Consider the following 12417-nt stretch of genomic DNA (forward strand, 5'->3'; position numbering starts at 1 on the left):
TGGTGGAGGCCCCATCCCTGGAGACATTCAAGGCCAGGCTTGATGAGGCTCTGAGCAACCCGATCTAGTTAAAGATGTCCCTGCTTACTGCAGGGGGGTTGGACTAGATGACCTTTAAAGGTCCCTTCCAACCTAACACATTCTATGATTCTATGATAAATGCGACTAGCAAGGCTGGGTCATTTATGTCTCGAGCTGCTTTCTGTCCTGTCTTTCATGAGACGTTCTGAGCTTTTGCTGCACGCTGCAAGGCAGCTTTGCAAATCACATTGGATCATCTGGTTCCTCCCACCACGATGCTGCTCTGCAGCAGGATGACTCCAGGGTGTGACTATGTTGGTCTGACACCTGCTGTTGGCAAATGAAATCTTTCCACTGGCTTCAGCCGGAGTAGGATCACGCTACTGATCACATCATAACATTGATGACACCATACTACTGCTTCTCAGGAAGAAAAAGACTGAGATTCCTCAGTGCTAAAGCCACAATCCAAGTGACAGAGAGAAGTTGGCAGGGAGGACACGCAGCAGTTGAGACTACAAATAGCCTACCTTACGACAGTGTATATGGCTTGGCACCAGCTCATATTGACACCTGCCTTATCTGCAGGAGAAGACAGGATTTAGGTTGAGGAGGAGGACAAGGGCAACAGATCAGTTGGAAGACAGGAATATGTTATACCGTATGTCAATAGAGGGTGTGAGGTGCCATGATAAGTGGCACAATAAGTAACACGATAAGTAACACAATGAGTTAGAACTTCCTCAAAAGTTACTTCATATAATTAATGGTTAATGTGATCCATGAATGCTGCCATTCTGAGGACATTTCCCCCTCCACACCCCTTTCTGTGTCAAATGTCTCCCTGATCAATGTCTTCTGAAATTCCCAGCTCCCCCCTGCTCTGTTACTGTCATTTAAGTATAAGCTGTGGATGCTGCAACGCTCCCTGCGGCCACCTAACTCACATACGATCCAGCCCACTGCTGTCGTCAGCACTTTTGTCACACCAGAAACTACAACAGCTTGAGCAGTCTTTAGAGAAAAAATATGTCCAACAAAACCACATAGTTCCCATTCCCGTGGCAGGCAAATCGGTTACCTTTTGAATGACTTTTAAAATGACTTCATAGATCTTCTGCGCTGACAGCAATGCTACTCCACAACTAGGGTGTGATCCCAGCTAGGGCACCCAAGTTATCATAGAATCATAGAATTTGTGATCATTCGCACCAATGCAAGTAACGTGAGGCTAGGAGGCCCTGCTAACATAGCAAGGACTGCTCCGGAGGAGCTCAGGGCATGAGCTGCACCTGAGAGTTATGGGAATGCGACTGAAATCAGGCAGGAAACCCAACTGAGTCTGCCTCAGTTGTCCCAGTTTAGCTTGGGCACCTCTGTTCCCCTCAGCTGTGACGATATGCCTCTATCAGTAGGTCAGGAGAGATAAAAGACAATTAAAATTCAACTACTGAAATGACAAAAATCCCCTTTCTGACGGCCTTCACTGATCCAGGTTACAACACAGTACCTCAATTTCTCACACTGGCACAACATGGAGGGTAGTAAATGGCCACAAGTGGGTAAGGATAACTTGGCAGTAGGGGGCTGAACTTCTTCAAGCATCTTTGCCACAGGAAAAGATGCCTGTGACAGCTGCATTCCCGCTGAACTGACTAACGGAGAGTAAGGGTCACTGGGAAAGGAAGAAAATCACACCTCCGTACAAAGCCAGCAAACTCTCCACAGTGAGGCTTTGCCTGTAAACTGTGGAGAAAAGTGTCCGTTCAGGAGTGTCTAGGAGTTGATTGTTTGGGATCCCTGGGAAGGTGGTCCAGTCCTCTCTGAGCTGGGAGGTGGAACCTTCGGACTGGAAATACCCTTCTTTTCACAGGCCAGACTGACAATGTGATAGCGCCAATACCTAGGTGCTATCTGTAGTTGGAGGAGCAGGAAGCAGCGGCCTGCCTGGGCAATCATGTTCTGCCTCCTGTCCAGGGAATAAGGAATGGGAAACAATGCGTTTTGCTGATTGAACCTGGCCTTGGGGGCACAAATAGTCTGTACCTTCCCTACCTTGAACCAGGTCCGGACTCCTAGGTTTCAAACCAGGAATTATACAGTAGCCTTGGCAGTGCTACTTCATTAGCCTGTAGTGCTGGTGATTAAAAAACAAACCAAAAAAGCCCTGCCTGCTACCATCATTCTTCTTTTTTTTTTTTTTTTCTTTTCCCTGTACACATGCAGGGCTCGCCGTGCTGGCCAGCCCGTGTGGTAGGAAGCCGGGAGGGAGGAGGTGCCAGCAGTATCCCAGCAGAACACTGCAGGCAGGCAGGCCTGGAAGCAACACATCATTTTTGCAGCTGATGCATGCTGAGAGGCCTGCAGTTGTCTGGCATCAGCCAAAGAAGCAAGGTGCACGCTTCAAACGCTGTTTCAGACAGAACGTGGTTTAGCACAGCTTGTGAAACTGTCATGCTTCGCGTATAAGCGGTCACAGATCCGAAAATGCACATTTTTGGCAGAGCAGGTGAATAGCGATGGAAGAGAAGATATCATTCTGGAAGTTTTAGATGAACACAGACAGGCATTAGACTGAATTCGGAAGCAACTGCATGAAATTACCTGGCCTTTCTTATGCAGATGTCATGATCTGATTTTTCCCTCCTGGCTATTAGCAAAGACATTAACTTCTCAATTCTTTTTTCATTTCCTGCTGAAAGATGCTCACGTTCCTCAGTGGAAGCAAGCTTGTGTGTATACAGCAAGCAAGAAATGCAGTTTGCTGCTGAGCTGTGAGGAAAGATTGCCAGAAAGGAAAGGAAGAGGTCAGTAGGTATTCTGCAGAGACCAGAAAAGGATGTAGATACAGTGAGGAAAAGAGAGCAGAGGACCATCAATGAAAAAAGAATACAATGCATTTTATATATATATACATACACATACATACATATTCAGATAAGATTTGATTGACATTGCTATATATTAAAAGCACCCAGGTCCTTCACTGTTTTCTTTTACTACTAAGTTCATTTTTTGTTTATTAAAGGATGTCCTTACTCGTTACATGTAAACAGCAAACTGGAAAGAGAGAGCAAATCGTAGCCATTTCTTTAGTAATCCTGTCTGTATTGGTAAAATCATCTCTGACATTATTTAGAGAGCTGGCCGGTGCCATGGGGAATCATAATAAAATTGTTTGACAAGTCACAGCAATTTCAAACCTCTAGTCATGAAGACCAGGCTATGCAGTAGTCCCTGAGACACAGAGTGCAGCAATATGGTATCGTACCAGCAAAATAACTCTTCTTGGATTTACACTGTTGCTCTCACTGAATGTATTTCAGGTTCCTTAATTAGATAGAAACGACTTTGATATCCCAGATCCGTCACTCACTTGTGGAGTGCTTGAAATATGAGGTCTATGCAGTAATCCACCCCTTTAGAGGATGGAGGGCGACCAATCACAGTCCTGCTGCAGTGAAAATGATCCTTTCACTGAAACTAGGCATCGCTACTAGAAGCAAGCCAGAGGATTTCCAGAGCTGCTGAGCCTCTTCCTTCACCCTCATCCAATAAGCATCTTTCTGGCCTTATTTTCGTAGGCGCAATCAGGCAGCTCACGTGCTGCCTTTCTGTAATTTGGCTGTTAAGGCAGGACAAAAATTCTCAGCAGTAAAGCACAACAAGCAAAAATACTGCTGTTTGTGGGTTTGTTTTTTTTCCATTTGGTCCTGGGCGAGGAGGCACGTTGGGCTGCCTCCTGCCTTGCCCAGGCTGGGAGACTCGCCTTTCCCCATGCAGCGGGTCAGTTTGCCAAGCAACATCCATCCAGGGCCTTATCTCAGAGCAGGTGCTGAGGCGGCTGCCGTCCCTATGGAGATAAGGTGGGGTAGAGGCAGATGAGTGCTGGATCAAAGGTTACCCTCTTCCAGGGCTTGAAGTCACCCAGCCTGGGCCATCCCCTTTCCCAGCACTGGCTTGACGGTGACAACCCCCTCCCCGCCCTTCGTACCACACACCTTTTGCAGCGACATGAGCCCAGAGGAGAAGCCCCGCGCTGCAGAGTCTGAAGCTGCACCTGCCTAAGGCTGCGGAGGAGAGATGGACGGAGGGTGCTGCTACCACGGACCTCGCTGGCGGCCAGGGCCTGCGGCGGGGCCGGGCCGGGCCGGGAAAGCGGCGCCACTGGCGGCCGCCGGCAGATGGCCCCCGCCGCCACCCTGCCGGCCCCCGCCGCAGCGCCGGGGGCTGCTCGGGGGAAGGAGGGGCCGGCCTCGCCGCGCTGAATTTCCCAGCCCGCTGCCCTCCTCCTCCTCCTTCTCCGCGGCGGGGCGGGCGCGATGGCTCCCTGAGGGGGATGCTCCCGGCCGCCGCCGCCTCCTCCTCCTCTGCCCGCCGGCTGCTCGGTGGGCGCGGGCGGGCGGCTCCTAGCGGCTCTGGCGTGGTGAGGAGGCCGGGCCGGGGGTAAGGGCGCCGGCCCTCCCGGGGCGGGGGCAGCCGCCTCCTCCTCCTCCTCCTCCTCCTCCCGCCGGGCGGCGCGGAGGGGCCGGCCGTGTGAGGGGGAAGGAGGGAGCCGGCGCGGGGGCCGTTCCTCACCCTGGAAATGCCCCTCCTGTCCGCGCCGGCAGCCGGGGGCGTCATGTAGCGCAGAGGGAGCGGGCTCGGCGGGGCGGGAGAAGCCCCTTCCCTCCCTCCTTCCCTTTCTCCCTCCTTCCCTCACACAGGCAGCGCAGAGCGGCGCGCGGCCGGCCCTCCTCCCCCGCCCCGCCGGGGTGCATGCCCGCCGCGCCTGGCCGAGGGACGGCGCGCCGCTGAAGCAGCCCCCGGGCGCCGGGCAGCACCCCCCGCCCCCGGGCAGCGCCACCATGGCCGAGGAGAGCTCCGACGTCCCCAAAGAGTTGATCGGTAAGGGACGGGGCATGGCGGCGTCGTCGTCCCGGGGGAAGGCGTTGCGGAAAGGCGGGGGGGGGGGGGGCAAGTTTGGAGGCCGCCGTGCGCGACCCCGGGCTGAGGTGGCGGGGATGCGGGGGGAGCCGGGGGGGCCGCGGTGCCGGGTGTGTGTGTGTGCAGCCGGGGGGAGCTCCGCGGGGGATGTTGGGGGAGCCGAGGGGTCTCTGCGGGTGTCGGGGTGGTGGTGGTGGGAGAACTCTGAGGAGCCGCCGGGGGGGCGGCGAGGCCGCGCCGGCTCCGCTGCTGCCGCCTGCGGGGAACGGGCGGGCGGGGGCTGCGGGCCTGCGGCGGGGAGGCGGGGGCGAGCAGCGGCCGTCGCCGTGTCACCGTCCTCGGGGGGTGGTCGAGGGCCTGGCAGGAGAGCGGTGACAGTGCCCCGGCCCGGGACAGCCGCACCGCAGGCCGGCCGGGGCAGGTCCGCCGGGCGCCAGGGGCTGAGGCTGCCAGAGCTGTGGATCTGGTCCTTGGTTTTGATCCGCCCCCCACCCCCCAAGGGCTTTGCATACTTTAAGACTCATTTTCCTATGTACGTACGTGCGAGGGTATTTGTAATTAAAGTTTTATGGCCGCATGCACGCAAACCCCCGCGTTCCATGGTAACGCTTAGGGAAATCATAGGTGATGGTAGAGGTCCCTGAAAATGCTGGCGTCGCTGTGGGGGAGCTTTCGATAAACAGGTCATTAACGCGGTACGTTGGTAACCGGTGTCCTTTGGGGTAACAGGTCTGAGGCTTTAGGCCTGGTCCTCAGGCCAGACTTCCTTTGGTCTTAGTTGCAGTTTTGCCTGTTGAAAGAGAGGTCTGAGGATGAATGGTTTATTCTAAAATGTTGCCTTAATGACAGATGGAAACAGAAATTTGTCAGGCAACAAGGTACATGTTGCATTGAATACAGCCCTTAGAAACCTCTCCTAGTTCATTTACACTGTTGCATTTCCTTCAGTTTCGTCAGCTGCTGGGGGGAACTGCCTTTAACATTTATAAAATATTGGTAAAAATCTGGATGGAAAGTTGCAGCTGCCACAGAATTGTTTTCTCTGTAGACAAAATAGCTCTATTTTACAGTCCTTTTAGTGTGCAAACCGTGGGGTTTGCTTTAGTCTACAGCTTACTACTAAGACATGATGAGCTGGGAAGTGTGCTAGGAGTAGCTGTGGTCAAAACCATGAACTTTTTCTTTTTTAAAATGGCCGGGCATGTTGAGGTGCTAATACACGGTACTTACCGTGGCTCTGCCCTGTACTCTCGTATGCCATAGGTGAGGTGTGGTGCATATTACAAGGAAGAGCAAAGCGAGCATCTCCACGCATCCCATCCTCTGGTGGCTTTGGACAATTTTAGAAACTATCCCCTATGTCTTGGTTCCCTGCACCCACCCAGCATGCTTTGTCAAGGGCTGTTCTGGGGCATGGGGATCTGTTCATGTAGTTTGGTTTGATATCTATCAATATTGTGGTGTCTGCGCGTTAAAATTTAACCTTTTAAATAGACTTTTTGTAGTAACCCTATGTTTTGAGAACAGGATGAAAGGATGTGCCTTAGCACTTAGTGATTGGAGTGTGAAGATTAAACTGGGGCTAGGAGTGTTTGAGCTGCAGTTTTTGTTCTGTTAGTCACTTCCCGTGTGACCTTTGTCAGGTCTCGTAGGTCATACATAGTCTTCAAAAAACCCTTTCTTTACTGTTGGCTTACCTGTATCTGCTCCTTCTGAGGTGTGGGTATCTGAAGGCAGGCACTCATGGTCCAGTGTTAAAAACGACATAAAGTAAGCACTTTAAAATATGAGCTTTAATGTTGTGTTTCCGTCTCTCAGTCTGAAAAACAGCTTTGGAAGTCCACTTGCTGCTGATGTGTAAGGAAGTGTCCTCAGCACATGGGGAATATTTATGAAATCTATATCTTAACTCTTTGAAGAAGCGTTTCTAGCCCTTTCCGGCAGATAGAGCCTCGGAGGGAGCTGAGATCCTGACGCTCTGTGGAGTCGTCTCAGGTGCCAGACCTTTCTCTGCCTATCGCTTGTTGAAGTTTGAGCGCTGTAGATGAAGGCTTGCAGTCATTCCCACTGCTGCTCTGTGGGACAGTGAAGGGAAGTGGGTCTCCCCACGCCGGTGCCTCAGGAGGAAGTCCCTTGCTAGGCGCAGGCACTGGGAGCTGTTTGTGTGAGAGGAGAAACCAAAAGGCAGAGGCTGGGGGTGAAGGTAAAGTAGCAGAGACAGCAGTAATACCTTTCCTTCTGCAAGGTGGTAGGACTTGATGAAAAAGACTGCGTGGTCAGCTTGCTTCTGGTTCCCAAGCAGGGACGGCAAGACCAGAATTAGGCATTACCCATGGGAGAGGAAGCCTCGGGATAAGAGTTCATGTGGGGAGGACGGGGCTGGACTTTCCCCCGGGCTTTGCTTACCTGGCTGCTCAGAGAGCTTGCAGCCTGGCTCCTGACCAAGTGGTTGCCCGGGGAGCCGGCCGCGCTGGCCGTCTGCCACGGGGCTGCCCGTGGCTTGGGGCAGGCTTCTGGCTGGGCAAGCCGCTGCTACCGAGGAGCTTTTGTTTCCTGATAGGAAAATTAAAATTCCTGGGGAAAACATGCCGATTCTGCAGAAAGAGCTCTTTCTGGTGGAGAGTGACTCCGACCAGGCGCATTTCTGACTTGCACACCCTCCTGCCCTGCAGGCAGAACACTGTGGCCTGGGCTAAACGTCCAGGCTTAATAAATGGTGTGTTGTTTGTGCTAACACATGCTGGCTACCAGACGAAAATTGTGCAGAGAAGTGCTATACACAGTGCTATAATTAAAAGCCTTGGGAAGAGCCCATTATCTTCAATTTTAGCCTTTAAACTTACACTTTGCCCTAGTGCATATTAATGTCTGGGGAGGGTGGAGACTTGCCCTTTACAGATGCCAGTTGTAGTGTTGGAAATAGGTTAATGTGTTTAAAAGATTCCTTTCTCATTCCTTTTCTGTGGGGGCTGGGGAGTGAAATTTACGGAAGGTGCCAAATTGGCTCTTCTAGATGAACTCCTCTGTTTATCTCCCAATTACATCAGTGTCAGTAGTTGTATAAGCTTTCCGACATGGTTCCCTGTGTACTCTTTCCTTTCAGGCCAGGATGGAAACCTTTAGGGGAGAGGCTGGTTCATTTGCTTCTTGGCAGAGACCGCGTATACACGTGTATGCCTCTTAAGTATTAAAACATTATGGCTATCAATGTAACTTTGGTGTTGGCACCATGAGGTGGCTACATTGTCGTTGAGACTTGGACCCAGACCAGCGTTGCCTTCCATAGCATCCACTGCATAGCTGTCTGGCTGTAGTATCTGGAAGTCTGCTTGATTTGCTTTGCAACATTAAATGTGTAGAGTGCAAAATGTGCGAACACTGGCTTTTCCATTATCGGACCCATTTAGCCTCCCTGATATTAACAACAACAGGCTAAAATTTCTGCAATGCAAGAAGCTAATTGGCTTTAGCAAACTTTCACGTACAAATAAAAGCAGGTGAGGAATTCGTTGTATTTTCCCAGAGAGCTAAGCAGTGCTGAGGGTTGTCTTGGGAATGTTTTTGATGTGTAAGTAGTGCTGGAAAGAAGTATCAAATTATGTTTAGAATCCTGGCATATGAAATCGATAATCCTATCATAGTAGACATAAACTGTTGTGTAGATGACATACTTACAAAAATTCTACTTGGGTTAGGTTGTGTTTAGCGCTGGTGTGTGTGCTTGAGACTTCCATGAGTGCAAGCGGTTGAACAACATAACTCTGAGTCTTCCTGAAAAATTGACAGTGATATCTGTTCCCTTCTCATTTTGATATTGAAGGTATTTAATTAAGGTATTTTTTTTTATTTCAGAAAGCGTCAGGGATGTTATTGGGAGGAAAATTAAAATTTCTGTCAAGAAGAAAGTAAAGCTGGAAACCAAGGGAGATAAAGTGGATAACAAAATACTTGTAAGTATGATAGAATGACTCTGATTACATACGTGAAAGAAAAGACAGTATATTTTCAGAAGGCATTAATTCGCCTCTGGAAGGATTCTTTGAACTTTGTGCGTGCCATAAGATACGCGTATTGCTTATTTTCCTACTTTCTTGCCAGCCTGCATAGCAAGTTCATGCGCAGATGTGTACATGTACATACATGTTTATCACTGAGTTATTCTTCAGAGTTTAGGGTATTGTGTTGTGGACTGATGCTCAAGCAAGCTGTTATTAGAACCTGTTCTAAAGTAATTTGCTGCTTTTGCTGCTTAGGTTTCCCTTTTACATCTGTAGGAATTTTCAGTGGACAAGAAATGCAAAATGAAGCAGGGAGAATTACTTATCTTTTGAGAATCTTCTGAGGCTGTTATGCAGTGAAGAGTAACAGTAAAACTTGTGCTTTTTGAACTTAAATGACTATTTGTACTTTTTATTATTCTTTGTTAAGTCATACGTATGCATTTTAAAAGAAATGCTTAATGTGTGGGATCCTCCATTGTCATTCCTAAAACTGTAGTGGAGGAAAGTGTCAAATTAATCTCACTTAAGTATGCTTTCCTGTTTTCTTGAGAATAGTTTTTCTGGCCTCTCTTGATAAGAAAAAAGCTGTAGTAATGAGGTGGTATGCTTGGAACTTTATTTCTTTGTTCTTTTGATACCCCTCTATCAGGACAACTAGAATAACAAACACAAATAACTACAGTGCTGCTATCATATTTTGCAAGATATTTGAGATTTGGTGCTTTGTGTCAGTAAAAATGCTATTGCATAGTTGAAAGTTTCATTGCCAAAGCCGATTCTAGGTGCGTGCCCCATGAGATATTTTATTTTGTCTTTAAAAACCGCAGCTTATTAATCAGTTCTGAATTATCTTCATGAAGTACATGTTGCATATCCCTGGGCAGTAAAGCTGTTGGTAATGGTTTACTTTTCATTGAGAGCAGCTACTTAAAGAATTTGAAATATTTTCTGCATAATATCTATCCATGTTATATGTAGCTCCTGTGTTTACAGTTTGTATTTCTATACTGGAAATAGGTAGAGTATGTGAATGTTGATTGATTGTCTCTATTTATTTGAACACCATATTTATAGGGAAGGCTGACAGTTTCACTGAAGCAGTAACACTTGATTGACCTACTGACTTACACAGAACCATTACAGTTCTCAATAGTGAAATAGATTGTGGAAATACTGAAATAGTGTTCCGATCTGAAGGGACCAAAAGCATTTCAAGCTTTGAAGTGCCAGTGAAGTTTCTGAGGGAGGTACTACTCAGCAGCAGTGCCTAAATGCGATGACTTGGATTTTATTTTTTTTTCTCTCTTTAATCTTCTGAACTCCCAGGTGGGGGACTTCTACCTTTTATGACTGAAGAGGAACTGAAAGGGAGAGAACCTCTTTAAGGGGCTCACAAGTTAGTGAGCACTTCTTGTGTGCGTGCATGTTGTCTTCAGTGCACAGCATGAGGCTTTCAAGGGGGTGAATTGCTGGCAGGGGTGTTGTCTGGTAGAACCATTTATTCTTTGATGCAGAAATGTGGAGGATTTATATGGCAAAAAAAAAAAGAGGATGTTTTCATGGTTAGAGAAATTGACTGTTGACTGCTGGGGTTGGATTTTGTGTTTTCTTCTGCCAAAAAAGGAAACTACCCTGTGAAGCTGTACAAATCACTAATGATGAGTTTTTACAACATTTCTCTAATTGCATGTGGGTATGTATTGCAAAACTGTCGAGTATTGTCTGCTGTGGCAGAGGCCAGTGGAGGCTGAGGTTCCTTTTGAGGATGAAGAGTTCTCTGAAATGCAGAGTGCTCTGAAAAAAATGACACCAGCGACACCTTAAGCCGAGTACCTCAAATTAGTGGAGACTTTTTGGCCTTACTGTGTCTACGCAGTCTCACTTCTTACCTGTCAAGTAGAGGAGATATACCCTCCTCTTACCAAAAGAGTGATGCTGAAAATAAATAACCTTGCTTCAGAGATATGCAGGTGCTTAATGCTGTATGGCACAGGAAAGCTGCCAACAAAATTAAGAATTTTTGTACTTCAAGATGGGACTTAGCAATATTCAGTAAATAATGCATCTGGCCACATTCTGACCAGGGCAGGTAAAACTGAATACTGAATTGCTATGCCTTGGGTGAGCATGTCAAACTGAATGCTGAATGAAGCGTTGGCGCAAACGCAATTGAGTAATTAAAGACTATATCCTTACGTGCATGCACCAGAGGGCTCAAATGTGATTGCACATGCAACCTTCATGCCAGCACTCCTTGACTCCCGAGGGCTTAGTTTTGAAATGTTAATCTTCTTCTGAGCATGGTCTCTTGAGTGCTCGTGTGCCAATGAATTATTTTGAGATTTTAGTTTAAATTTTATTAGTAGTTGGGTGTTTACAAGCAAATGAGGTAGTATGCACTGGGTCCAGCACAAAATACCAGTTACTTTCAGTCTAGCTAACCCCAGAGCCGTGGTGGAATGTGCTCAAGGTTTTAGAGGAGGTTGATCGCAGGGGTTGGCACTGGGCCCTGGCACCCAAATCTGCTCTTTAATTAAATGATCTCTCATCCTTCCTTCCTAGTAAAATCCAGCAAAATCAGTACCACTTTGAGAAAGGGAGATCATTTAGAAATGACTGCACTTCGCAGGTAACTATAAAAACACTTGACTTCTGGCCCTGTTGTTCCCAGTGTATTCAAGGTCCAGAGTACTAGAATCTGGATATAACCATCTACTAAAGTCACTCTGCTCTAGGAAATTCCTCTGATAATTAAGGTGGAAATTGGAATCTGAGACTAAAGAAAAAACAGTGCAAAAAAAATTGTGTTGCTTGAAATAAGGTCCCTATGTTAAAGTGGTGAAATTGGTGGGTAAAGTGCATGCTTGCCATAAGGTGCTTTAGGATCTCAGCTCTGGGTGCCAGAGTTTGGAAATTATGACTAGGTTTTGATGTAAGACAGTATTTTTCTTTCTTTTCAGTCTGCACAACGAGCTTGCCATCTCAGTAATCTCAATTTGCAGTTACTTAGTTTTTCAATTAGTCATAATGATGCAAACCAGTAAACGTGGCGAGTTGCTCAGCTGCCTCTGGTCTGCTGGTACCAGGCCTCAGGTATGCAGGCAGCAAACTGGTAACCAGCTTGAATGGGCAGAAGATCAGTTTTTTGAGCAATTAGGACCAAACCCCAGCCCTATCCAAGTCTTCTTTATACTGTAACACAGCAAAGCTGCCATTAGGGAGAGCAAGGAAACACTCAGGTGTAGAGGAAACCTTGAATGGCGACAAGACACCGAGGAGGAGCTGCCCCATGGGGCAAGGGGGGCAGGCATCGTGGGCCTCCCCGATGGCCAGCGAGGTAAGCAGAGCCCACTGGTGGCAGCCGGGGACAGCCGTGCTCTGGTGATCGCTGTCTGGGCTGTAGTGAGACCCAAGGTCAAGCCAGAGAGTCGGATCAGTGGGACAGGCTCAGCTGAGAAAATAGATGGAC

General features: G+C 48.3%; 1 protein-coding gene across 2 annotated transcripts in view; it reads left to right on the forward strand.

Annotated features, from left to right (window-relative positions):
• The first annotated feature begins 4545 nt into the window (after positions 1–4545).
• Positions 4546–12417, forward strand: part of CARMIL1 (capping protein regulator and myosin 1 linker 1) — a 198818-nt gene continuing 190946 nt past the window's right edge. For both annotated transcript variants that reach the window (XM_054190029.1, XM_054190030.1), the window contains exons 1-2: positions 4546–4908; positions 8800–8897. In XM_054190029.1, coding sequence (XP_054046004.1) covers positions 4869–4908; positions 8800–8897 — 138 coding nt within the window. In that variant the 5' untranslated portion in view covers positions 4546–4868. The remainder of the gene's footprint in view (positions 4909–8799; positions 8898–12417) is intronic.

This window comes from Rissa tridactyla, chromosome 2, assembly GCF_028500815.1.
Source record: "Rissa tridactyla isolate bRisTri1 chromosome 2, bRisTri1.patW.cur.20221130, whole genome shotgun sequence".
Classification (NCBI taxonomy): Eukaryota; Metazoa; Chordata; class Aves; order Charadriiformes; family Laridae; genus Rissa; species Rissa tridactyla.